Source organism: Heterocephalus glaber, unplaced genomic scaffold (genome assembly GCF_053883595.1).
Source record: "Heterocephalus glaber isolate CG9 unplaced genomic scaffold, H.glaber_assembly_v1.0 deba00001745, whole genome shotgun sequence".
In the NCBI taxonomy this organism is placed as follows: domain Eukaryota; kingdom Metazoa; phylum Chordata; class Mammalia; order Rodentia; family Bathyergidae; genus Heterocephalus; species Heterocephalus glaber.
This window is the reverse complement of record NW_028258451.1, coordinates 856,776-884,729: the sequence shown is the minus strand read 5'-3', so window position 1 is coordinate 884,729 and position 27,954 is coordinate 856,776. Positions and strand designations below refer to the sequence as shown.

Here is a 27,954-nt window from a genome sequence, read left to right as displayed (position 1 = left end):
GGCTTGTCTGGAACTTGGAGGATCCTCCTTCTTCAGCTTTCAGAGTACTGGGATTACAGGCGTGCACCACCACACCCAGTGGTGATGAAATTTTTATGAGGAAATCATACCTCATTTTAGGTTTTCAATTGAGCTGTGGAAGGACGCTACTTCATTCTAAGTTTTCACATATGTTTGTGTCAGGGTTAGACAGAGCATTTTCTGATCATTTCTTTCCTCTTCCTCTGGCAATATTGTCTTTTTGTGTTCCCAATAGAATCTAAGATGACAAATTTGATTATCCTTTTATGACTGCTGTGGTAATGCATCCTGCTAATTTCAGTGAAATCATTTCCTTTTGTATTCTATTTATTTTTCCATTAGGGACTTTTGTTGCTTTTAGGGAAAGAGAATTGGACCCAGGGTCTTCTTACCCAACCAGTTCTCCAAACTTTTCTTTTGTATTTTGAGATGGAGTCTGGCTAAGGCACTCATGAATGCTGGGATTAGACACTTGGGTCACCACACCCAGCTCAGAGTTTAGCTTCCCATCAGCAAATGCTATCTTTTTCAGCTACAGCGGACCCTTGAGTTACGAATTTAGTTTGTTCTGGAGGGCTGGTTGTAACTCAAGTTGGTCAGTTGAAGGTCAGGCTCCTCTACACCATTCTTCCAAGTCTGTCTCCTGTATACAAGCTGATCTCAGTGTCCTTAGAGAGTCACTGGCCCAGGATTTCCCAATTAATCCCACACAGGAAAGGATGCTGTGATGTTCTTTCCAGAACTCTCTAAGGGTTAAATCTGTATCTGAGACCATCTGGGAGCACAAGCAGCTGGCATTTGGATCATATCCCAAGACTTTTTTGTAAGTCAAAACTAAAGTTTCAGTCATAACCCAAGTTGTTCATGTATTAGACTGGTCCTAATTTTAGGGTCCACTGTATTTGGTAAGATTTTGATTTTTGGTTACTAATTTCTAAAGTTGAGCCCTTCCTGTAAGTTGTATATGTTTATATATTTTTGGTACCGGGAATCAAACTCGGGTCCTTGTGCTTGCGAGGCAGGCAGTGGAACCACTGAGCTAAATCCCCGGCCCAAGTTGTATATTTTTTCAAAAACAAATCATATATTTTTCCAGCAATGTGATCATTTAGAAGTAGCATTTGCTGGAACACATGGTTTGCTCTGCTGGTACATTAGGACATAAAATGCTTTATCTTTTATTTCTTCACACTTACTGATTTCCATTAGAATCTCAGTTTTGACTTCAAGGAATGTATTCCATAGTTTGTTTCTTTCTTTATTTTTTTGAGACATGGTCTTGTTGTGTAGTCCAGGATGGTCTTGAACTCACTGTGTAGCTTAGGTTGACCTCCAACATGTGTTGATCCTCCTGCCTCAGTCTTGGGAGTGCTGGGATTACAGGCATGCACCACCACCTCCAGTCTGTGTTCTACACTTTAAAACATACTTAATATAATAAAGAAGTTACATGACAGAGCTATGTGTAATGTTTTCAAATTGTGAGAAAGCACAAACAAAATATGCAGTTTTCTAATACAGAGCTTCGGAACTTTCATTGTGCTTACATTGTGATAAACCTATTGCACAGTGAACATAACAGCAAATTAAAATTTATTTAATTCATCTGAACCACTGAACATTGTTCTACCCGAGCGAGTTGGAACTACAGAGAAGTGCCACACTCTGAGTCAGGTTTGAGTCCATTTCATTTACAGGCAGCGACTGAGAGGGGGCTAGTGCCCAGAAAGTTCTCTTGGTGCTGAGAAGCAGTTTGGTTTCTCCTTTGAAACCATGCCTTCAGTTGGGGAGGGCTCAAGGGGAGAGCAAGCAGAATTTTACAGAAGCAGAACCATGCCAGGTTAGTGGGGGCAAGAGGAAGTTTTACCCACCAGGTGAGCTACAGGACATCCTGCAGCTGCAGCAAGTTTTCTGCCAAACAGGATGTGGCTTTTGGGTGCTTTGTCCAGGCACAAACACACAATCATCGTAAGACTCAAGATAGAGTCAGGTTGGCTATTACAACACCAAGGCTTAGCCTGGGCTACTGTCAACGTGGTCAGAACACTTTCCTTAGCCTGCATGTGAGCAGAGCCTACTTTGCACAAAGGTTTCAGAACTCTCAGGGAAGTTGTTGACCACTTATATCTACTAGATGCTGGCAAAACCTTACATTGAAGTGTGTGGTTCTTTACCCTCATGGTCTAGGGCCCAGCCAGAGCTGTGGCTTTGCTGACCCTGTCCAGCATGTTTCCATAGTATCATACCATGAATTATTGTTCTGGGGAAAGTGGAAAATTTTAAATTCAAATGAGATTACTACTATCTGTGTGTCACTTTTGCAACATAAAGTCAAAGAATTGGTATTTCCAACCACGGTATGCTCAGGACAGTCTATGCATTTACTTTTCTTTGAACTGAAATACACCGTCCATCTCTCCAATTGCTCCATAGTTCATTCTATGTATGTAAACCATGCTACAGGTAGTGAGCACACTTGTTGACTTACGTCCTTATTGCTCATTCACACTGGAACTGGAACTGGTACAAGGATAGCTACAGGTCTTCTCAAGAAAGGTTTCTAGATGAGATGTTGGGCACAGAGGGGACTGGGGCGGCCTGTACCCTACATAGAGGAGATTTCAGCCTCGTCGAGGCTCCACTGGTGTCATCTTCTGAAGGGAAACAGAACTTCTTGGACTAGACCAACAGAGATGGACCCCAACACTCTCTCAGTGGAACAGGGGAAGCAGTTCTTAAGGCAATGTGGCATCTCACAATATGATGTAAGTATGGAAGAAGAGAGAGGAAGGAAGTACAGTCAGCTTGGGGCTGCTCTGAGGCAGGCTCTCCTCCCATGGCTAAGGCAGCACTTAGTACCACTGAAAGATACAGTTGCTCCTCAGTTAAGATGGGCATGGAGCCTGCCAGTATGGACAGAGCCTGACATAACTGCAGAAAATCCCTAGACCCACCAGGAACACAACTTTCTCCCCAAACTTTTCAACTTTTACCCTGGCCCCATTTGCAGGTCATCAGCAGACTTTGTGGGTTGGGGAGCAAGGGCAGTTAAGGAGGATTACTATAGCATGAAACATATCGAGACACTGGGAATACGTTTATCATCCTTTCCCCAAGGTCTCTTCCCATCTGCAGAGCTCAAACTGTGGCTGTCTTCTCTTTCCTTTTACTCAGATTGATATGATGACAGAGAAATGGGAAGTTGTGGCCTCTGTGGAAGTTCTGCTGCGGTTTCCCCTGATGCCAGGAGAGAATCCTGCAGCCCACTGTGTGTCCAAGAGGAAATGTCAGCCTTCAGGAGAGCAGCCTCACTCAATCTCACAGAGATGTGGGAACCACAAGGAGAGGTAGGGTGACTATCAGGGAGTGGTATGGGTATGACCTGGAGGTTTTCTACACAGGGAATGAGTGGGCTGGGGATTTTGGTCTGAACCTGCCTGGAGGCTTCTGCCTCCTCTGTCCCTCATTGTGAAGCTGATTTTTAGGAGTGAGTTGCCTGCTGTGAGTTTGTACACGGGCTTCACCTGTTGCTGTCGCTTTGTGCCTGTGTGGAAACTGACATGTGGTGTAGGGGTCTTGTGTGAAACTTCACAATGCTTATTAGTTTAAATGTCACAGCTTTTTAGTCCCTTTTCAGAGCATCTGGCTGATTACTGAAGCATAAGTGATTTTGTAAAAATAATGTGTTTTCTGGAAATAGGTGGAAAAAAGGATAGTAGTTGGATGTTTATATATTGGCTTTTATAAGTATTATTAGATGTGGTGAACTTGGAGGGAAAGGCTGGGAAGAAAAGCAGAACTGAAAGTATTAGGGCAAGGCTGTAACTCTCATTTCACCATGCATGAATCAGGTGGTGTTTCCTCATGCAGGTCCTCTTCTGGGAGAGGGGAGATGAGGGGAGAGGACCACAGACTCAGTTATCAGGTGTGAGAATAGCAGAGAGTAGAGAGTGAGTCTGAGTGTCCATCGAGACCTCCTCAGCCCTGCTTGGGGAAGTCAGGGCACAAAGGACTTGGCTTGTGTTTTTATAATGTTTTCCCTTTATTAGGACTTGGAAAGCCACCAGTCAGCCAATCAGCAGTGCTAAGCAGAATCCCAAGCACATGAAGCAGATGCCAGGACTTTACAGGCCTCAGCACGCTCAAGGACCCCCTGTGAAAAAGGTCCTGAGGAAGCAGCAGAGGAGACCTGGGGGGGCCCAAGGTTTCCCCAGCAGAGCAGGAGGGAACCACGGTCAGTGGAGACTTGGGAGTGTGGAGAACCAAAGGGTCTTCCTGTACCCCAGAGTGTGGGTTTCAACAGGGCTCCTGTGTCTGAAGAGTCAGCTCGTTCTAATCCAAGGCCAGTGTGGCTTGTGCTATCCTCAACTAGCTGACTGGCCCATTTGGAGCTTTGAGGATGAACCTCAATCCTTATTTAAGGTCCTGTCCAGACCTTGCACGGAAAAGTGCTTCATCCTTGAATCTCTCTGTAAATTAGGCTTTGGAAAGGCTGGCAAAATCTTGAAATTTCTGGTAAATCATAGAGCATGGGTCTACGATACTTCCCTCCACTTGGATATCCAAGTGTAAAAATCTGTACATGCATTAGTTTTTGAAAGACTCCTGCAATTGCTACTGACTCACCAGTCAGCCCCTCTTGTACCCACAGGTCAAATGCAAGAACTGTGGACCTTTCGGTCACACAGCGAGGAGCAAGAGGTGTCTGATGAAGAGCTGGGGTGGGGTCCTTCCTTTCCAGGCCTTGGGCTCCAATAAGGACAAGGAGAATCTGAATCTGAAGAATGCTCAGCAGTTCCAGACTCCTGGACACAGTAGCCAGATGGACAGAGAGAAGGAACAAAGAAAAAGGTGAGGCTCCTGTAGGGCCAGAGTGTCCTTGAGGCCTGGAACTTGAGGAGGCTGTGCCTCCACCCTCCTCCCTCTGTACAGACGTCATTAGCACAAGAGGGAAACTGCATGGAGTAGGCAGCAACTCGCACCTCAGGGCCCTGCCCGTTGACTTTGGTGGTGAGAATCACTCATGGGCAGGGGCTGTGCAATATCTTGGAACGCTGCCCGTGGCAGGCAGAGGAGAAGTAAAGTCCCAGAGGAAAGATATGATGCTGATAGCTTAGTAGGGAAGGGGAACTTCCTGGAGGTGGGTCTGCTTCTGAGACCCAGAAACACAGGAAAAGACAGGCCAGGTCCATGGGGCTTGGGCACTTCCCTAGGCCCCACTGGAGGGCCAGGACCTGGCTTCAGCATTGTTGCTGCTTCCTGTCACCCAGGTGTGCAGGAGGTGGGGCCCTTCCTGACAATTAACAGCATCTATCCTGCAGGCAGGAGGAGCTACAGAGAGGGATTGTGACACTGACATTGCCCAGTGCGTCCCAGGAGATGGCGCCAGGAAGCTGCGGGGAATCAAGGGAATCCTGTGATTTTCTGAGGGTGAGTGGCTCCAGGCTTCCCTGCTGTGATTCTTTCCTGGGTCCCCTGATGGGGTGAGTTCTGTGCCCCTTGTGTGGGGCTATGGGAAAACCTAGGCTGGCCCATGAAATCCTCTTTCTCTTATAATCCTTAATTTGAAAATTTTATGGTATTTTTGAGACATTGGCCAGCAAATGCTTCTGGAAGCACTTTTGGGCTTGTGCGAAGTATTTAATCAAATATTGTCTCTGGTCCTACATCCATCCATGGCAACTTTCACAGTTTCCCTAAAAGTCCTGAGTTGCCCCTTAAATGGTATTTTTTGTTTATACATTGTAGGGGAAATAATTTTTTCCTTTGGTCTTATCAGCAGATGATATGAGTAAAGTTTTCTTTGAAGACCAATTTGGAAATATCCACTAGACAAATAATCCAATTGTTAATTAAAATCAGATTGATATTTTTTTTTCCCTCTGGCCCCACTGAAGTGACACTCTCCCCACATGTACAATACCTTTATTTATTTTTTGTCATCCTGTGGATTGAACCCAGGGCCTTTGCACTAAGATACATTCCCAGCTCTTTTAAAATAGTTATTTTACATATGCAGTCAAGGTCCCTTAAGTTGCTAATTTGTACAGACTGTGATGGCAGTATTCTCTCGCAGCTTCCTGGACTGCTAGGGTTAGAGGTACGCACCACCATGACTTTTATGTACAATTTAATTGCATCTGTACTTTCTATTTTTATAGGGTTTTCCTTTTTAAAAGTCCTAATCTAGATGAAATCTTGTCATTTTTTTCCTGTTTGCTATATTGGTCTACCATGTTTTGTCTTTATCTGTTCACCATTTTTTTACTTTGCCTTTAGACAAGGTGGAATATGTCAACTCTTTGTACAATTAGATGATGCTATTCATAGGGTGACTAATGTGAGGTTTCCTCTCCTACAGAAACCTACTAGGCCAATGCCTGTTCATGCAACCAAGAGGAGACTGGCCCTGGGCCCTGTTCCCACAGGGGCTGCCCCCATCAAGACACCTGATTGAGGTCATTCGGCCCTTTACAGTCTTACAACAAAAGACCTGAAGGGAGCATTTGTGGACCAGATAAAGGACAAAAGGCGGGTCACCCTGACTTCTCCAATTCTCTTACTAAGAACTTCTGCCAGGAGCTTATTGTGAGCACCATACCAGCTGTCAACAGGTCTGCTGGGTGCTCAGGTGATCTTCCTCAGCCTGCCAGGAAGACATCTGCCCTGGGTTATGCCCTTGACCCACATGCACATATCAAACGCCCTCATATGGATGCAAAGCACAGTCCAGAGTCCATTAGACAAAAGTGCAGGCAAGAGTCCAGAGTCAGAATCCAGGCAGCAGGCAAGACATCGGCCCAGGTTCCCATCCTGACTCATTCAAAGAGAACCAGGCTCAGCTTCTTTCCCACCTCCCAGCTGAAGACCCAGTTATGTGATTGGGGGACTGTGCAGCTTCCCCAGCTGCCTGAAGGACCCCAGGCTTAAAGTCCAGGGTCCAGCCCCAGCTTCTACCCTGCTCCTCTTCCTGAGCCTCATACCCATTAGGACCAGGCTGTGTTTCAGCCTCTACCTTCCGGCCAAGGTGCAGTCAAACCCGGGCACCTGGCGCCATGAGATGAGCCAAGGGCTGGTGGAGTTCCAGGATCCTAAGGGTACCTAGGTCCCATCTTACTGCAAATATAAAAAACGTGAATAGAAAGCTATGAAATTCCCGTGTTTTGAGAAATGATTGAAATTTGAATTACGCTGGACAAGGGCACATATAATCCAGAATTGATGGCCAAGTTGTGCTGTCCTAGTTCTGTGGATCGGTGTGGCAGAAGGACCCCCAGTTTGAGCCCAGCCTGAGCAATGCAGGCCTTGAGGACAGCCTGTATCTAAGCAAAGATGAAAGTGGACTCAAGGCGTATTGTGTGAAGGCCTGGGACTTTACCCCTAGTAAGGAAACCAAACAAAGATCTGTCTGTTGTTGGAAAACTGCGGAAGTTTGCGTCTTTCTGACAGCATTTTGTTAGGAATCTGAAATTTTTACTCTGTGGGAGTGTTTTTAAATTTCATGCTCTCATAACTTTGTAGACATGAGCAAAATTCTTCAGCCTGTTTGGCTTTTTGGTGAATTTATTCAAGTATTTATAGATTTCAAGTCTATACCCTGTGAATGATTCTAGAATACAGAAAAAGGGAAGGCCTCGATTTATTGAAAGAATGTGATTTAATATTGAATTCCACTCTGATAAGTGTGTGTCAGGGTATTTTTTATTTTTATTTTTGTGTGTGTGTCAGGATATTTATATGTGAGGAAGGCAGTCCTCTGAAGGGTGGAGACATTGCAAGGGTTTAATGAATTTCTTAACATGCTTAAATATTGAATGGCACGGGGGAAATAACATGTATGCATTACTGTTATCATATCACAGGTAAACAGTAGCTATCTAATTCTAAATAAATTTTAAACAAGATGGGATATAATATAAGCATTGTAATTTCACTATTGAAAGTTACTGTAAAGTTACATTTGGTTAATTTCTCTCAATATGAGTAAAATTCTCTGAACTATGACATGTTTTACAGGTTGTTTTATTTTCAGATTTTTTCAGATCAATTTTTTCCCTTTAACAAAATTACTAATGCATCCAATTTTATTCTTGGCAATTTGTGATAAAAGTGATACACAGCCTGCTTTTAGGGCATCAAACGAGTTCTTTTGTAAGGTCTGATAATCATGAGTATTTCAATGGTTTACTAAGTGTGAATGATATTTTGTTAAAGCCACATGAGCTGTGATAGAACAATCCCCGGTAGTGGTAGGCACTGCAGCTGGGCCTGCACTGTGGGCAGTGGCAACTGGGTGAAAAGCCCAGGTCCTGATGGCTTCACTGCTGAATTCTACAAGACATTCAAAGAAAAGCTATCACCATTACTCTTTAAATTCATCAATGAAATTTAATGGGAAGCAGTACTTCCAAATTCATTCCTGGAAGCAAGTGTTACTTTGATTCCAAAACCAGGGGAAGACCCAACCAAAAAAGAGGACTACAGGCCAATCTGCATAATGAACACAGATGCAAAAATCCTCAACAAGGTAATGGGAAACAATACAGACTGTCATCAAGAAGATCATACAACCTGACCAAGTTGGATTTATCCCAGGGATGCAAGGATGGTTCAACATACATAAATCAATAAATGTAATACACTATATTAACAGAGCCAACGACAAAAGCCATATGAGTATCTCAATAGATGCAGAAAAAGCATTTGACAAAAAATCCAACACTCATTCATGATAAAAACCCTACAGAAAATTGGAATAGAAATCTCAACATGATTAAGGCTATATATGAAAAACCAACAGCCAACATCATACTAAATGGTCAAAAACTGAAAACTTTCATGCTAAAATCAGGAATAAAACAAGGATGCCCACTATCACCACTCCTGTTCAATATAGTTCTGGAAACATTAGCCACAGCAATTAGAAAAGAGAAAGAAATAAAAGGAATAAAGATAGGAAAGGAAGAAGTGAAAGTGTCATTATTTGCTGGTGATATGATACTTTACATAGAAGACCCCCAAAAATCTGCCAAAAGACTTCTAGACTTAATTGACATATTCAGTAGACTAGCTGAATACAAGGTCAACACTCAAAAACCAATAGCCTTTGCCGGGGATTTAACTCAGTGGTGCTGCTGCCTGCCTCACAAGTGCAAGGTCCTCAGTTTGATCCCTGGTAACAAAAAAAAAATAGCCTTCTTATACACAAATAACAGACTCACTGAGAGAGATATTAGGGAAACAATTCTTTTTACAAATAGCATGAAAAAAATGAAATATCTAGGAATCAATCTTACAAAGAAAACAAAAGACCTCTACAATGAAAACCACAGCACGCTAAAAACAGAGATCGAAGAGGATATAAGAAAATGGAAAGACATCCCTTGTTCCTGGGTAGGAAGAACCAATATAGTGAAAATGGCCATACTTCCAAAACTACTATATAGACTTCATGCAATGCTGATGGAAATTCCAACAATATATTTCATAGAAGTAGAGAAAACAATACAAAAATTCATTTGGAAAAAGAAGAGACCTAGAATAGCAAAACCAATTCTAGGCAACAGAGACATATCTGGGGATATCACAATCCCCAATTTGAAACTATACTACAAAGCTACTGTGATAAAAACAGCATGGTACTGGCAAAGAAACAGACCTGAGGATCAGTGGAATAGATTAGAAGATGCAGAAACAACTCCAGACATACTCAGCCACCTCATCTTTGACAAAGGAGTGAACCACCCTCACGTGAGGAAAGATAGCCTATTTAATAGATGGTGTTGGAAAAACTGGATTTCAACCTGCCAGAGATTAAAACTAGGCCCCTATCTGTCACCATGAACTAAATTAAGATTGAAGTGGATTAAAGATCTAAATATTAAAACAGAAACACTAAACTTGCTGGAAGATAAGTTAGGTAGAACTCTTGAAGACATTGCCATAGGAAAAGACTTTATGAACAAATCCTCAGTAGCACAGGAACTCGTACAAAGAATCAACAACTGGGATCTCATCATATTAAAAAGCTTCTGCACTGCAAGAGAAACCAGCAACAGAGCTAAGAGACAACCTACAATGTAGGAAAAAAATTTTAGTAGCTGTGCCTCAGCCTAAGGCCTACTATCTAGAATATATAAAGAACTGAAAAAAATCAGACCCCCCAAATTCAAAGAAACAATTGAAAAATGGGCATCTGAAATGAACAGACATTTCTCAGACAAAGAAGTAAAAGCAGCAAATAAACATATGAAAAAATGTTCAACATCACTCATCATTTGAGAGATACAGATGAAAACAGCACTGAGATTCCACCTCACCCCAGAAAGAATGGCTGCTATCAAGAAATCAACCAATAACAAATGCTGGGCAGAGGTGTGGGGAGAAAGGAACATTTCTCCCTTATTGGTGGGAGTGCAGACTGGTGCAACCACTGTGGAAATCAATGTGAAGATACCTCAAAGAACTAGGGCTAGAGTTCCCATTTGACCCAGCTGGGTATCTTCCCCAAAGAATTAAAAGAATCATACCACAGTGATATATGTGGACCCATGCTTATAGTGGCACAGTTTGTAATAGCTAAAGTTTGGAAATAGCCCACGTGTCCATCAACTGGAAACTGGATAAAGAAGATGTGGGTTTTTTTTTTTTTAATAAAATGGAATACTACTCAGCCATAAAGAATGAGAAACTAGAGACATTTAAAGCTAAATGGGTGCATATTGAGGCCATACTCTTAAGTGAAATAAATAAGGCACACATGTGTAAATACCGAATAGTTTCTCTAGTGTGAGAAACTGAAAGTGTAAATAAGGATTAAAATGATTAAAATGAATAATTGATAATTTGAAATAGGAAAAGGTCCAAAGGTGTAGGGGTGGTCAGAGGGGAAGGGGAAAGGGAAGAAGGGAAAGGTAAAATTATGAGAAAAGAAAAAAATGGAAACAAAGTCTATGTAAATAGGGAAGGGTGGAGGGGGTGAAGGCCACACAGGTGATGGGGAAAAAATACGAACCAAGATATATCCATCATGTACAAGTACAAGCACCCAATAATAAATGTAAACATATTGCATATCTAAAATGTACCAATAAAAGAATTTAAGGAAAAGAAAAAGAATGAGAAACTACAGATATTTATAGCTAAATGAATGAATATTGAGGCCATACTCTTAAGTGATATAAATAGGACACACATGTGTAAATACCAAATAGTTTCTCTAGTTTGAGAAACTGAAAGTGTAAATAAGGATGAAAATGATTAAAATGAATAATTGATAATTTGAAATAGGAAGAAAAGGTCCAAAGGCATAGGGGAAGTGGGAGGGGAAGGGGAAAGGAAAGAAGGGAAAGGAAAAATTATGAGAAAAGAAAAAAATGGAAACAAAGTCTATGTAAATAGGGAAGGGTGGAGGGGGTGAAGGGTGCACAGGTAATGGGAAAAATAAGAACCAAGATGCGTCATGTACAGGAACAAGCACCCAATGATAAATGTAAATGTATTACATATCTAAAATGTACTAATAAAAGAATTTAAGCCAAGAAAAATTTAAAAGTGTGATAATGACATAAGCAGAGTCATGGACAAGTGGAAGAGAGTAGAGAACTCATATAATCAACATATTCAGTCACCTAGTGTTCATGAAAGGTGACTGAAACATATTTTGTTGTTGTGTATGCCTTGTTTATCTGTATGTTTATTTCTTTCCCTATATTTGGGGAGTTTTCTGCTGTTATTACTATAAATGGGTTTTTAATGCCATTTTTGTGGTCTTCTGATTGTTCACTAATTCTGGTTCATCTTAAATTAGTCTTATTTGCATCACGTAGCAGATGTTGGATCCATTTTTCATGTTCTCTTGTTGTGTGTATTTTTTTTCCCCCATTAAGTTTATTGGTACATTTTCAGTATAAAATACAGTTACATTCATCTTTGGGATCTTGAACCTTTACATGAGTATCTTGGTTCCTATTTATTTTTTTCCCCTTCCCTTGCCCTCCCTTCACCCCCTCCATGCTTCCCTATTTGTAAAGACTTTGATTCCATTTTTTTCCTTTTCTCATATTTTTTCTTTTCCCTTTTTTCCTTTCCCCTACTCCTCCCACTTCCCCTGCTCCTTTAGACCTTTTCTTCCTGTTACACAATATCAATTATACATTTTTAAATTACAATATCAGCATCTAGGACACATTACCACAGATTTTACATAATTTAAAAGGATATAGAAAGCATATTTCAAGAATCTGTTTTGAAATAAATTTGACAACTTCTAAGAAGTACCTTGGAAGACAAATTAATGAAACTAACTCTGAAGGAAATATAAAATTTGAGTAACACCTATTAAAGAAAGTATATTCTTAGCTTGAAAACCTACCTATATGACAACAGCAGGCTCATATACATTTTAACTGATAAATTATATCAAACAATTAAAGCAGAAAAAAGAAGGAACAATTCTCCCCTCATTTTAGGAACTCAACATTGTGCTAATCCTAAAACTGGATAAAGATAATAGAAGAAAAAAGTATGAACATAGATAGAAATTTGTTTAACAAAACAAACTACTAGAAGTCAGATCTGGCAGGATGTAGAAAGTGGTTTTATTATAGGGATGGCAGTGTTGGTTCAGCATTGGAAGATCCACCCCCAAAAGTCATCATTTTAACAGAGGAAAGGAAAAAGCCATATGATCCTGTCAGTAGTTGGAGAAAAAGTATTGGACTAAATTCTACAGCTATTCATGGTAAAAGCTATCAGGAGACTAGAAGTAGAACAGAAACTTTTCAACAGATTAAAGACATGTACTCCATACTTCCAGCGAGAATGCCTTATATGAATGGAGAAGATACAATGCTTTCTCCTTAAGGTGGGGAACAAGGGCAGATATGCTTACTCTTTATCTGTCCATTAAACTTTAAAACATAGGCCCCATCAAAATAGTCTGGCAATAAAATGACACAATTAGGATAGGATTGGCAAGGTAGAAGCAAGATCTTTATAGGTAGATGAAATGATCATCTACAGAGAAAATACTAAGAAATGTCTAGGAGCCCCTAGAACTTGTATTTGAATTTAACAGGATTAGAAAACACAAGGTATATATAAAAATTCAGGTCTGTGTATACTTGCTATAAATGAAGAATTGGATATTGAAATTTAAAGTTACGTAGGAGTACAAAGGACCTAGAAAATTTAAAAAAAAACAGTGTTGGAAGATGTTTAGTACCTAATTTTAAGACTTCTTCTAAAGCTACAGTAATTAAGGCAGTATTGGTGTAAAGAAAGACATACAGATCATTTGAATAAAATAGAGAATCTAGAAATAGAACCACACATATATGGTCCACTGAGTTTTGAAAGATTATTTAACATTAGCATTTTATAGAACATAAACTCAATTCAAGAGCCGAGGAAGAGATAGTGTTTTCAGCAAATGGCACTAGAACACCTGGTATCTGTATATAAAAAATTAACCTCAACCCTTTATTCCCATACATGAAAATAACTTGAAGAGATCTATGAACCTAAATATGAAAGCCTAAAAGTATAAAACTTGATGAAGAAATCATAAGGGAAAATGTTTATGAATTCAGGGTAGGCAAGGACTACCTAGTTTACAAAAGACATGATGTATAAAAGAAAAAAATTGATAAATGAGATTTCATCAAAATTTAGAACTTTAAATGACATCATTAAAATGAAAAGTAGTCCTTAAACAAACCATATTTACAATGCATATAACCTATGACCAGAATATATAAAGAATTCTTAGAGCTCATTAATAGACAATTAAAAAGTAGACATAAGATGATAAATAGCCAGTACAGCACAAGGAAAGGTGTGCAACTTTAGAATCAGAAAAATACTAATCAGTAGAATAACAGGATTGAATTATACACTCATTAGGGAGATGAAGTTAAAAGTTTTAAAAGCCTTGTCATGACTTTTTCTTTTTGTTGGATTCTCCCTCTTTGTGTTTAATTTGTCATGCCCAATGGATTCATTCTGCTGGGTTTCCTGGGGTTGTGATCCTCATTGTCTTTTCCTAGAGTATTGTCTAAAATTTTTTGGAGTGCCGGTTTGATATTCATGAAGTTCCTGAAGTGCTCTTTATCATGAAAGTATCTTATTTCTCCATCAATTTTGAAAGATAGTTTTGCAGAGTACATCAATCTGGGTTGGAGGCTGTTTTCCTTTAGGGCTTGAAATACATCACTCCAAGCTCTCCTTGCCTTGAGGGTTTGCATTGAGAAGTCTGCTGTGATTCTGATGGGCTTTCCTTTGTATGTGATTTGTTTCTTTTCTCTCACTGCTTGTAGAATTTTGTTCTTCTGTTGGATTTCTGGAATTCTAACTATTATATGCCTATGTATAGATTTTTTTTAAATCAAGGCTAGTTAGAGTCCTATATGCCTCACTTATCTGTATGTCAAGTTCTTTTCCCCTCCTTGGGAAGTTTTCTGCCATCACTTCTCTGAACAGTTTTTTTATGTCATCTGCACTCTCTCCTCTTCATTGACTCCAATCAGTCTTATGTTATTCTTCTTTGCATTGTCTAGCAGCTGCTGGATTGATTTCTCATGTTCCTTTACAATTTTAAAGCAATTTTTCTTTTCCTGGTCACTAATTGCAATCTTTTCTTCTATATCTGAAATTCTATCCTCACATTGGTTCATTCTGTTGCGCAGACTTTCACTGGAGTTTTTAATCTCCTGGAAATCTGTTCACATCTGTTTTATGGATTTCATTTGTTTCCTATGTTGGGATTCCATCATGTTCCTCAGATCCTCTATTTTTTTAATCTATGTCCTCTCTAGATTTATTAATCATGTCTTGCACCATGGGCAAAATCTTTGCTGTTATCTGAGTAATTATTTCTGATTTCATTTTTCCCAGATCCTCTTTTGCTGCCAGTTCAGAGAGTCCAGGTGGTTGAGTATCAGATTGTTTCATCTTGTTTCCCTTTGGGGTTTCTGTAGGTGATCCAGAAGTCTGTTTTTGAGGCTTGTTTACGTGTCTTCTCATTTCCACAGTGAGGGGGGGGCTGCTTCTGGCACCTGCGCAGCTCACCTTCTCTGCCCTAGGAGCTTGGGATGGTGGCGGGGGAGCTTCCTTCCGGGTGCTGGGACTGGCTCAGCTTCTATGCCCTAGGAGCTTGGGATGGCAGCGGGGGAGTTTCCTTCTGGGTTCTGTTGTGTGTATGTTATCTCAGAGTATATGGTCAATGGCACCAGCCATGTCTTCCACTTACAACAATCTGTCCTGATATTTGTCACTTCTGCTGCCCATACTTTCAGTCAAATTTTTAATCTACTGTTTTTCTATTTGGTATTCAGTCAGGGACTCTAATTCTTTCCTAAACTGCTAAGTTAGTTGACAGTTCCTCCCTAACCACCACGTTGGCCTTGACAAAACTTAAAAATGCAGAGTAACCAATTTCCTTGGAACTTGGTTTCCTGTGAACCAGATACATAAATAGTTTCCTTTAAATCCTAAGTCCACAAAGCTACATATTGGAAACAATTCCCCGTGCTCTGCTTATTTATATAAGACCAAGTAAAGAAAGTACATTGGACTTTTCCCCTCTTGGATATTCAGTAAGAGCTGTTTTAAAGTTATTTTTTTCCAATAAACATGCTCCTAAATTTCTCCTTTTGTCTTCAAATATATTATTCAATTTTGGAAGACAAATAACTTGGATTTACACAAAGTTAACTGGTTCAGTAGTTGAACAAATAAATGGCTTGGTGTTTGTGTGTGTGTGTGTGTGTGTGTGTGTGTGTGTGTGTGAGTAAGAAAGACATATCAAGGGGAAACACAGAATAATGGAAGAGACCAAATTAAGGATTATGATCTTGCATAATCAGAAGGATTGATTTGTATGTTTAAGTCTTATATTTCTTCTTTAATTAGAAATAATGGACAATTTGGAAGTATAGAAGGAAGTCAGTGTTCTCTGATTGAATGGAGTCAGTGGTACTGATTTATCTGATGTCTGGTACTATCTAAAAATGGTAGTCTTGGGATGCTGAAAGACTGAGGCAGGAGGATCCTGCATTCAAATTCAGCCTAGGAAATTTGATGACTTAGCAAAATCCTGTCCAAAAAATGGTAGAATGTCCCCTTTTAACATTTTTTTTTTTTTTTTTTTTTTGGTACCGGGGATTGAACTCGGGTCCTTGTGCTTGCGCAACAGGCGGCGAAACCACTGAGCTAAATCCCTGGCCCTCCCCTTTTAACATTTAATACTACTTTATTCAGATGGACATTTGTAAAAACTGGGCCTTTCATCGTGCTTCTGTATTTAACTTCTTGTCACTAAAGGAGTTAACATAGGAAAAACAGACAGTCCTATGAAAGTTCCATGTCACCTACATTGACACATTCTTTGGCATTCATTTGTGTGAATGATTCCAATGATTTTTTCAATAAAGTATTAGCATCATATTCTACCTCTCCATTAGAGCTCCAGAGAAATTTTCTCAGGCTACCAGTTTGATTCAATATATGCTCATATATTAAATGATGTTGTAGACAAGTGGCCTGAAGTTTACAAACAAAGTAAACTTGCATTCTAAGAACTTACCAGAGGAGAGAATGCTGTGAGGCATCAGTGCTTTTTTCACAGTTCCTTATGTCAGACCTCAGTCTTTCCTGCTCTCTGACATTGGGACCTATTTTGCCTCAAGGATCAAGGAAAAACATATTCTTTCCTAAAGCTTGTACTATATTGTAAGTGATACTAACTAGAAACCTGTAAATGGCTTTAGTAAATAGCAACTAGGCAAACAATTTTTGAAGGACACTTGACTCTCAAGACTACGCTGTAAGTGTCCTGGTGGAGTGACAGCTGCGTGCTGTGGGGAGGTGAGATCACAGATTCACAAACACTTATCTTGGTTCTTACTCCTTTTCCCACACACCCTGTGGGAGAACCTATCACACATCGACTTCACTCTGACCAACTTCGTGTACGTTTTATATTTTTTCAGTAATGTGGTCATTTAGAATCAGAATTTCCCTACAGTATTTGCTTTGCTTGAAAGTTTGATTATAGAATGCTTACCTTTTACCTTAACACATCAAATTCTACTAGAATCAATTTTTCCTTGAAATATCATGAGATGTATTTAAAACATGCTTAAATTTATAAAGAAGTTACAGACATACCTATATCTAATTTTTTTAAGTTATGAAAAAGAAGACTTAAAATATCATGCTATCTTATACAGATGCTCCTTGATGTATAGTGTGGTTACATTCTGATAAGACTCTTGTAAATTGAAAGCATTGTAAATGAAAAATTTGGGCCAGGGATTTAGATTTAGCTCAGTGGATCCATGACCTGCCTCGTAAGCGCAAGGTCCTGAGATTGATTCCTGGTACCAAAAAAAACAAAAAAAAAACAGTAAGTGAAAAATTCATTTACTGTCCTTAAACTACTGAACATCACAGTTTAGCTTAGTCTACAAGAATTGGACAGGACACTTCTATTTGCCTAGAGATGGGTAAAGACTAGTTTACAAAAATGTGTCAAAACTCTCAGGTAATTTACTGAATAATTATATCCAACTAACCATGGGGCACAATGAACTATAATGTGTAGGTTGTTTACCCTCATGATCTGTGGCCCACACAGATCTATGGCTTTGCTACTCCTGCTCAGCATCATGAGAGACTATGGTGCCACATATTATTAGCCTGGGAAAAGAGAAACATTTTAAATTCAAATAGATTTCTTCTGTCTCCATGTCAGCATTGCATCATTGTAAACTTAAAGAATCATTAATTTGCACGTGGTAATTTGGGGTCAGTCTATATGTTCAGTTTTCTTTGAACTCAAGTACATACTTTTTCCAATTTTAATGGCCTATATTCCATTCACACTGGTACTATTACTCATAGAAAGACACTACATGGAATTTTCATCAAAAGTTATTAAGGCTGTTCACGGTGGTACACACCTGTAATCCCAGCACTCAGGAGACCAACACAGGAGGATCACTGTGAATTTGAGGCCAACCTGGGCTATATAGTGAGTTCAAGGCTAATGTAGAATATGCAGTGGGACTCTGTTTCCAAGGAAAGAAAGAGAGAAAAGAAAAAAGTTAGTAGGTCAGATGGTGTGCACAGAGGCTCAATGGGGCTGAGGGCACCTAGTCTATGGGAGACTTTAGCCACATGGAGAGTCCAATGGTGTCATTCTCTATCTTTTCCAAGGAAACAGAACTCCTTGGATAGGACCAAAACCTATGGAACCCGACACTCTGTCAATGGAACAGGCAATATGGGATCCCACAATGAGCTACAAGTGTGGTAGATGAAGCAGGAATGAGATAGATCTGGCCTCAGGTCAATTCTGCGGCAGGGCTTCCTCCCCAGACTATGGGAGCATTTAATACAACCTTCCTTTACAGGCGCTGATCAGTTAAAATGGGCATAGTGTCCATGAGGATGGACAGAGCCAAATGCAAATGGAATAGCTCCCTCTATCGTCCTGGAAACACAGCTTACTCAGCATTCTTTTCACCTCTCTCCATTTATGCCATTTGGGCACCATCAGCAGATGGTTTGTGGGCTGTGGAGCAGAAAAATTCTTGATTACTATGGCATTAAATAGCTCAAGAGTATGGGAATCCATTTATCTACTCTTATCTCAAGGCCTCTTTCCAATGGCAGCACTCAAACTATATCTCCATACTCTTGTATCTTTCTCAGACAGATACAGTGACAGAGAAATGGGTATTTCTTACCTCTGCGCAAGTTCTGCTGTGGTTGCCTCTGAGGCCAGGAGAGGATCCAGCAGCCCACTGTGTCTCAAAGTAAAGAATGTCAGCCTCTAAAGGAGCAGCTTCACACAATCTCCTGAACACCTGGAGACCAAAAGGAGAGGTAGTATAAATATCACGCAGTAATGTGGGTATGGCCCAGATGATTTCTGCAGGTTGAGGATGGTCTGTGGGCTGTAGATTTCTGTCTGAACATATCCCGAGGCTTCTGTCTTCTCTGTTCCTCACTGCGAAAGAGGCTTTTCTTAGCAAGTTTCCTGGTGCTGTTTTCACACACTGTTAGCCTCCACAAGCCCTAGGTGCCTTGTCTTGGTGTGGTTTGTGCATGGCTGTGTGGAATTATAGTCCTGGTGATTAAGCTCTTTCTCTGATAACTGTTCTCCAATTCCAAGAATAAGACTAATTTTTTTACTAGTTATTGTATTCATTACAGAGGTGACCAGAATTTCCCCTACATTGCTTCTACCACATAATCCATCCCTAAGAACATATTACTCTGCTCCAGTAAAACTCCTAGTCCTTTAATCCTGATTGTCTTGGTCTGCTTTATCTCAGTCTGTTTGTAGAACATTTTTTACCTACATGACATAGTAGTTCTGTGTGGAGAAGGGTGCACTGAAAACAGTATGAAGATGTAGGGGGAAGTCCTCCACACCTTAGCCAAAGTAACTCCACCTTTTAGTGGATCACTATTTAGCTACCTGGTGGGCCCTGTCCTTTGTTCACCTTACAGCTCTCCATTAAAGCAGTTTGGCAAATGTCACAGGGGGGTAGCCCACAAGTAATGCACAGCTCTAAATAACCTCCGATAAATTGATTTACTTGCCAAACTAGACTTGTCTTGAGGCATTTGGGGGGCTGTTGGCAACCTCTCAGCTGAGAGCAGACAATTATTTTACACCTCTCTAGGAAATTCATGGATCATGTGGTGCCAGGCAGGAAAAAACATTTGTGGAGAAAAGCTCAGGGTGTTCATCCTCAACCATGTGGTATGAAGTGGTCAATTTTCATTTGTCTACTGCCTCAGTACAAGGTTGCCCTGAAGATGCCTAATGCACTAGAAAATATACTGCAATTTCTGAAAGTATATATTGGATTGGGGAAGGGCCATAACAGATATTGCATGTCCCCTATTATGGATGATAAGGCATGCTACTCTGGTTATCTGGGCAGGTGAAATCCTAGCATCGCCATACTCAAGTGGTATAGAGTAGTACATCTCTGTAATGAGTCTCATTTTCTCTGTGAGTACAGGAATCTTCTGCAAGTGAGACAACATACTGTGTCCCTGGGAAGTCTGTATAGGAAAGGATCACAGCAGAGTGGTGGCTGGTATTGCATGGTGCTTGCTATGGGTGATATGGCAGGCCTGAGACTATCAGTCCATGGGGTGTCCTGGGATGGCCATCTACCTCTAGGGGAGTGATAGTTACTATTATTGATGCTTGAAACTACCACATAATATAGGGATGCCTAGCAAGGATCCTAAATATCACGTAGAATGTTGTCATTTGCTAGTGAGAAACATGACATAAAATGGAAAAATGGAGCTCTAACGATCATAGCAGCCACAGAGTGAGCACTTCTCACGGCAGCAGTTAGCTCTAAGCACAAGCCAAATAAATGTAGAAGTAATAGCACAGGGATAATCATTAAAATGCTTATGCTGGAGTAGGACATGACCAGGAAGGTGGAGATAGTGGAGGGTCTGTGTCACCATGTCCTCAAACTGGAGTTGTAACCCAAACTGGTATAGGAAACAAATCAGGACAAAAAGCTGAATGTGGTACAGAAGCAACTTGGGCCACATACCACCTGATCTGGGCCTGGTGGGTAGTAAGGCTGGGGTCAATTCCTGCCTTCAGAAGTCAAGGGAGAGGGACTGAGCCTCCCTGGCAACATGAGAGGAGCTAATGTACAGACCATTGTGGCACAACTTTGCTGACTTTTAACTTGGAGTCCACTTTGCCTTTTGTGGGGGGTCTGATTGTCATGCCTAAAACATTTCTTGTGAACAGCTTTGGGATAGTTCTTTTTAATTTTTAAAAAAATTCTTTTATTGGTACATTTTAGGTATACAACACATTTACATTTCTCATTGGGAACTTGTACCTTTAAATGATGCATGTTGGTTCTTATTTTTTCCCCATTCCTAGCCCTCCCTTCACCCCCTCCACCCTTCCCTATTTACAAAGACTTTATTTCCATTTCTCAACATTTTTCCTTTCCCTTCTTTACGTTCCCCTGCCCCTCCCACTACCTCTACCCCTTTGGACATTGTCTTCCTACTTTGCATTATCGATTATTCATTCTAATCATTGGTACATTTTAGGTATACAATATAATAACATTCAGCATTGGAAATTTGCACCTTTACATAATCTCTCTTGGTTCTTATTTTTCATCCTTGCCCAGCCCTCCCTTCAACCCCTCCATTCCTCCCTATTTACAAAGATTTTGTTCCTATTTTTCCATTTTCTCATATTAATTCCATACCCTTCTTTCCTTTCCCCTACTCCTCCCACTTCCTTCCCCTTTGCCCTTTTTCTTCCCATTTCACATTACCTATTATACATTTTAGTCCTTATTTCCACTTTCAGTTTCTCACACTAGAGAAACTATTTGGTATTTATACATGTGTGTCCTATTTATTTCACTTAAGAGTATCACCTCAATGTGTATCCATTTAGCTATAAATGTCTCTAATTTCTCATTTTTTATGGCTGAGTAGTACTCCATTTTTAAAAAAACCACATTTTTTTAATCCAGTCTCAAGTTGATGGGCATTTGGGCTGTTTCCAAGTTTTAGCTATCACAAATTGTGCTGCTATGAACATGGGTGCACACATATTACTGTGGTATGATTCTTTTAATTCCTTGGGGAAGATCCCCAGCAGTGGAATAGAGGGGTCAAATGGGACTTCCAGTCCTAGTTCTTTGAGGTATCTCCATACTGATTTCCACAGTGCTTGGACCAGTCTACACTCCCACCAGCAGTGGAGCAGGGTTCCTCTTTCCCCATAACCTCGCCAGGATTTGCTATTGGTTGATTTCATGATAAAAGCCATTCTTTCTGGTGTGAGGTGGAATCTCAGCATTGTTTTCATTTGCATCTCTCGAATGACCAGTGATGTTAAACATTTTTTCATGTATTTATTTGCTATTTCTACTTCCTTCTCTGAGAAATGTCTGTTCATTTCAGATGCCCATTTTCAGATTGGGTCTTTAAATTTGGGAGGTCTAATCTTTTTAAGTTCTTTATAGATTTGAGATAGTAGACCTTTGTCTGAGGAAAAGCAGGTGAAGATATTTTCCCGCATTGTGGGTTGTCTCTATACACTGCTGGAGGTTTCTCTTGCTGTGCAGAAGCTTTTTAATAAGAAGAGATCCCACTTGTTGATTGTTTGTGCTAGTTCACGGGCAACTGAGGTTTTGTTCATAAAATCTTTTCCTACACTGATGTCTTCAAGAGTTCTACCTAACCTCTGTTCCAACTGATTCAGAGTTTCTATTTCTATATTTAGATCTTTAATCCATTTTGATTTTAGTTTAGTGCACAGCAAGAGATATAAGTATAGTTTTAATCTTTGGCAAGTTGAAGCCCAATTTTTCCAGCAGCATTTATTAAAGAGGCTATCTTTCCTCCAGTGAGAGTGTTTGGCTCCTTTATCGAAGATAAGATGGCTGAGTGTGTCTGGAGTTGTTTCTGCATCTTCTAATCTGTTCCACTGGTCCTCAGGTCTGTTTCTTTGCCAGTACCATGCTGTTTTTATCACAGTAGCTTTGTAGTATAGTTGCAGGTTGGGGATTGTGATACCCCTTGACATGTCTCTGCTACCTAGAATTGCTTTTGCTATTCTGGGTCTCTTCTTGTTCCAAATGAATTTTTGGATTGTTTTCTCAAGATCCGTGAAGTATGCTGCTGGGATCTCAATTGGAATTGCATTAAATCTATATAGCAGTTTTGGAAGTATGGCCATTTTCACTATATTAATCCTGCCGACCCAGGTGCAGGGGATGTCTGTTCATTTTCTGATATCTTCAATTTCTCTTTTCAGAGTGCTATAGTTTTCAGAGAAGAGATCTTTGATTTTTTAAATTGGGTTGATTCCTAGGTATTTAAGTTTTTTGGATGCTGTTGCGGAAGGAATTGTTTCACCTATTTCTCTCTCAGTGAGTCTGTCATTGGTGTAGAGGAAAGCTATTGATTTTTGTGTGTTGACCTTGTATCCAGCTACTTTACTGAATTTGGCTATTAAGTCTAGAAGACATTTGGTGGAGTTCTTGGAATCTTCTATATACAGTATCACGTCATCTGCAGATAATGACAATTTGACTTCATTTCCCATCTTTATTACTTTTATTTCTTTCTCTTGTCTAATTGCCGTAGCTAATGTTTCCAGAACTATATTGAACAAGAGTGGTGATAGTGGACATCCTTGTCTTGTTCCTGATTTGAGTGTGAAGGATTTCAGTTTTTGACCATTTAGTATGATATTGGCTGTTGGTTTTTCATAGATGCCTTCTATCAGTGTGAGGTAGAGACCATCTATTCCAATTTTTTGTACGGTTTTTATCATAAATGCATGTTGGATTTTGTCAAATGCTTTTTCTGCATCTATGGAGATAATCATATGGTTTTTGTCCTTGGCTCTATTGATATAGTGTATTACATTAATTGATTTTCATATATTGAACCATCCCTGCATCCCTGGGATGAATCCCACTTGATCAGGGTGTATGATCTTCTTGATGATCTTCTCCATTCTGTTTGCCAGTATCTTATTAAGGATTTTTGCATCTATGTTCATTAGTGAGATTGGCCTATAGTTCTCTTTTTCAGTTGGGTCTTTCTCTGCTTTGGGGATCAAGGTGATGCTTGCTTCCAGGAATGAATTTGGGAGTATTGCTTCCCTTTCAATTTCATTGAAGAGTTTAAACAGTAGTGGAAGTAGTTCCTCTCTAAATGTGTTGTAGAATTCAGCAGTGAAACCATCAGGGCCTGGGCTTTTCTTAGTTGGTAAGATTTTAATTACGTTTTCAATTTCATTGGTTGATATTGGGTTGTTTAGAATTTTTAGGTCTTCTTCATTCAACTTTGGTAATTCATATGTATCTAGGAATCTGTCCATTTCTTCTATATTTTCCATCTTTTTGGCGTATAGGTTCTCGAAGTAGGCATTGATGATCCTCCGGATTTCTGCTGGGTCTGTTGTAATTTCACCCTTTTCATTCCTAATTGCATGGATTTGGGCCTTTTCTTTTCTTTTTCTGATAAGGTTGGCTAAGGGTTTGTCAATTTTGTTGATTCTTTTGAAGAACTGACTCTTGGCTTCATTGAGTTTTTGTATCGTTCTCTTAGTCTCCATTGCATTGATTTCTCCTCTGATCTTTATACTTTCCTCCCTTATATGAGCTTTGAGGTTGTCCTGCTCTTCTTTTTCTGGAAGCTTGAGGTTCAGCATCAGGTTGTTTAATTGGCATCGTTCTGTTTTCCTAATATGTGTATTCACTGCTATGAATTTCCCTCATAAGACTGCTTTTATTGTGTCCCATAGATTCTGATATGTTGTATTGTCATTGTCATTTAATTGAAGGAACTGTCTGATTTCTTCTTTAATTTCCTCTATGACCCATTGGTTATTCAGAAGTGTGTTGTTCAGTTTCCATGTGTTTATGAAACTTTTCGAGTTTCTTTTGCTATGGATCTCCAATTTCATGGCACTATGGTCTGATAATATACAGGGGATAACTCCAATTCCTTTGCACTTGCTTAAACATGTTCTATGTGAGTATGTGGTCTATTTTGGAGAATGACCCATGTGCAGCTGAGAAGAATGTGTATTCTGATTTTGTGGGGTGGAAGACTCTGTAAACATCTGTTAAGTTCATTTGTTCAAGAGTTCGATTGAGTTCTAGTATTTCATTACTTAGTTTTAGTCTAGTTGATCTATCTATTTGTGACAGTGGGGTGTTGAGGTCCCCCACTACAATTGTATTAGTGCATATATGGCTTTTCATGTCTGTTAGTATTTGTTTTATATAGTTGGGTGTACTAGTGTTTGGTGCATAGATATTTATGATTGTCATCTCTTCCTCTTGGATTCTTCCCTTTACAAGGATGTAGTGTCCTTCTTCGTCTCTCTTAATCAGTGTTGGTTTGAAATCTACTTGATCTGCCAAGAGGATAGCTACTCCTGCTTTTTTTCGGGTTCCTGTCGCATGGAGTATTGTTTTCCACCCTTTAACTTTCAGTCTATGAGTTTCCTTTGGAATTAAGTGTGTTTCTTGCATGCAGCATATTGTTGGATTTTGCTTCTTGACCCATTCTGCCAGTCTGTTTCTTTTGATTGGTGAATTGAGACCATTAATGTTGATGGTTATAACTGAAACGTATTGACTTGTCATTGCCATGATTTTTTCTTTTTGTTGGGTTCTCCTCCTTTACATTTAATTTCTTGTCATGCCATATTCTGCTTTGCTTCCTGGGGTTGTGATCCTCAGTGTCTGTTCCTAGGCTATTGTGTAAAATTCTTTGGAGTGCTGGTTTGGTATTCACGAAGTTCCTAAGGTGCTCTTTGTCATGAAAGTATCTTATTTCTCCATCCATTTTGAAAGATAGTTTTGCAGGGTACATCAATCTGGGTTGGAGGCTGTTTTCTTTTAGGGCTTGGAATATGTCACTCCAAGCTCTTCTTGCCTTGATGGTTTGTGTTGAGAAGTCTGCTGTGATTCTGATGGGCTTTCCTTTGTATGTGATTTGTTTCTTTTCTCTGACTGCTTGTAGAACTTTGTTCTTCTGTTGTGTTTCTGGAATCTTAACAATTATATGCATATGTGTAGATTTTTTTTGATCAAGGCTATTTGGAGTCCTATATGCCTCACTTATCTGTATGTCAAGCTCTTTTTCCCTGCTTGGGAAGTTTTCTGCCATTACTTCTGTGAAGGTTTTTTTATGTCATCTGCACTCTCTCCTGTTTCTTCATTGACTCCAATCAGTCTTATGTTATTCTTCTTTGCATCATCTAGCAGCTGCTGGATTGATTTCTCATCTTCCCTTATAATTTTGAAACAATTTTTCTTTTCCTGGTCACTGATTGCAATCTTATCTTCTATATCTGAAATTCTGTCCTCACATGACGGAGCCAGCAGTCACTAGACGAACAGTACCTGAGGAGAGGGGTGAGGATTAAGAAAAACAACACAAACTCAAGAGAAAAGAAAAGGAGAGAGCGAGGGCCTTCTCCTTCCCACTTTATTGAGCCTTTTATATATCCTCCTTCAACCTCCACAGCCTCCCTCCCTTCCTCCCCTCATGATCTCGTGACTATTTTTACAGAGAAAAGGTCAAACATATCTTTACAATTCTTGGAATGTTACTTTCTTGTCCAGCAGACATTCAAATCCTTTCTATATTCGTTGTTTTCTTTAAAAGTCAACATCCTTGTTTTTGTACCAGTTTCATATCCTGGCTCATTATGTTCTTATCTGACTCAAGAATCTCAAGGGGCTTAGGAGTTTTTCAGGGTTGTTTCAACCCTTCACTCTCCACACTCACATTGGCTCATTCTGCTGTGTAGACTTTCAATGGAGTTTTTCATGTCCTGGAAATCTATTTGCATCTGTTTTATGGATTCCATTTGTTTCCTATGTTGGAATCCCATCATGTTCCTCAGCTCCTCTCTAGATTTATTAATCATGTCTTGCACTAGGAGCACACTTTCTCCTGTTATCTGAGAAATTATTTCTGATTTCATTTTTTCTAGATCCCCTTTTGTTGCCAGTTGAGTGGGTCCAGGTGATTATCAGAGTGTTCCATCTCATTTCCCTTTGGGGTTGCTGTAGGTGATCTGGAAGTCTGGTTTTGAGACTTATTTACATGTTTTCTCATTTCAACTGGGGGGGGGGGCGGGAGGGTGCTGTTGGCATCCATGCAGTTCAGCTCCTCTGAGCTGGGAGAGGTGGGCCAGGTGCTGGGAGCGGCAGTAGGGATGGTGGCCTGAAAACCTCTTCTTCTGGGCCGGGAGTGGCAGGAGGTTTGGCAGCCCAGAAGCCCCTTCCTGTTGACCAGGAGCAGTAGGATGGTGGCTCAGAAGTCCCTACCTCTGGGCCGGGAGCAGCGGGATGGACAGCAGCCCAAAAGCCCTTTCCTCTGGGCTGGGAGTGGTGGGAGGGATGGTGGCCCGGCAGCCCCTTCCTCTGGACCAGGAGCAGTGGGACAGCAGCTCAGAAGCCCCTACCTCTGGGCAGGAATTCTTTAAATGCTGAGAACTTGATTAGCTCCAGTACATTGGTCTGGTGGTCTGGAGTCCTCTGCGTTTTTGTAGTGTGGAACCAGGCGGCTGTACAGGGAAGAGGCCAAAGGAGCAGGGTGGGGGGGTTCCAGTGGATTGCTGCCAGGGTGCGGGCTGATTCGGTGTTTTCAGTGCGACTGGTGACCTCGGGACCGCGTCCACAGACCTAGCTGTCTGCAGTGGGCTGATTCAGTGTTTTCCGCATGACTGGTGACCTTGGGACCGCATCTGCAGACCTGCCTGTCTCTTTGGGATAGTTCTTCAGCTGCAGCTGCAGGGTTATGTTGCCGTTTGGCTTCTTTGTGCTTGTACTAAAATATTTTTTTTTTCTTTTTAATTCTTTTATTGGTACATTTTAGGTATACAATACATTTACATTTATCATTGGGTGCTTGTGCCTGTACATGATGTATCTTAGTTATTTTTCACCCATTACCTGTGTGCCCTTTCCCCCTTCCACCCTTCCCTATTTACATAGATTTCATTTCCATTTTTCTTTTTTTCTCATAATTTTTCCTTTCCCTTCTTCCCTTTCCCCTTTCACTCCTACCACCCCTACACCTTTGGACCTTCTCCAATTTCAAATTATCAATTATTCAATTTAATTATTTTAATCCTTATTTACACTTTTAGGTTCTCACACTAGAGAAACTATTCGGTATTTACACATGTGTGCCTTATTTATTTCACTTAAGAGTATGGCCTCAATATGCACCCATTTAGCTTTAAATGTCTCTAGTTTCTCATTCTTTATGGCTGAGTAGTACTCCATTTTATTAAAAAAAAAAACCCACATCTTCTTTATCCAGTTTCCAGTTGATGGGCACGTGGGCTGTTTCCAAACTTTAGCT

At 40.2% G+C, this 27,954-nt stretch overlaps 1 protein-coding gene across 1 annotated transcript; it reads left to right on the top strand.

Moving 5' to 3' along the window:
* The first annotated feature begins 2,638 nt into the window (after positions 1-2,638).
* LOC147821286 (protein FAM90A27P-like) lies at positions 2,639-6,478 on the top strand. Its single transcript, XM_087200905.1, has 6 exons — positions 2,639-2,786; positions 3,196-3,368; positions 4,071-4,255; positions 4,502-4,536; positions 4,673-4,872; positions 6,301-6,478. Exons 1-6 carry the CDS (start codon positions 2,715-2,717, stop codon positions 6,476-6,478), a joined length of 843 nt encoding a protein of 280 aa, XP_087057031.1. The 5' UTR covers positions 2,639-2,714.
* The last annotated feature ends 21,476 nt before the right edge of the window (positions 6,479-27,954 follow it).

Excerpts from the sequence above, each read along its gene's own strand:
- LOC147821286 (XM_087200905.1), top strand. The coding sequence starts at position 2,715 with ATGGACCCCAACACTCTCTCAGTGGAACAGGGGAAGCAGTTCTTAAGG. Across the intron at positions 2,787-3,195 it reads GTGGCATCTCACAATATGAT|ATTGATATGATGACAGAGAA; the intron begins GTAAGTATGGAA and ends CCTTTTACTCAG. Across the intron at positions 4,873-6,300 it reads GAGAAGGAACAAAGAAAAAG|ACAAGGTGGAATATGTCAAC; the intron begins GTGAGGCTCCTG and ends CTTTGCCTTTAG.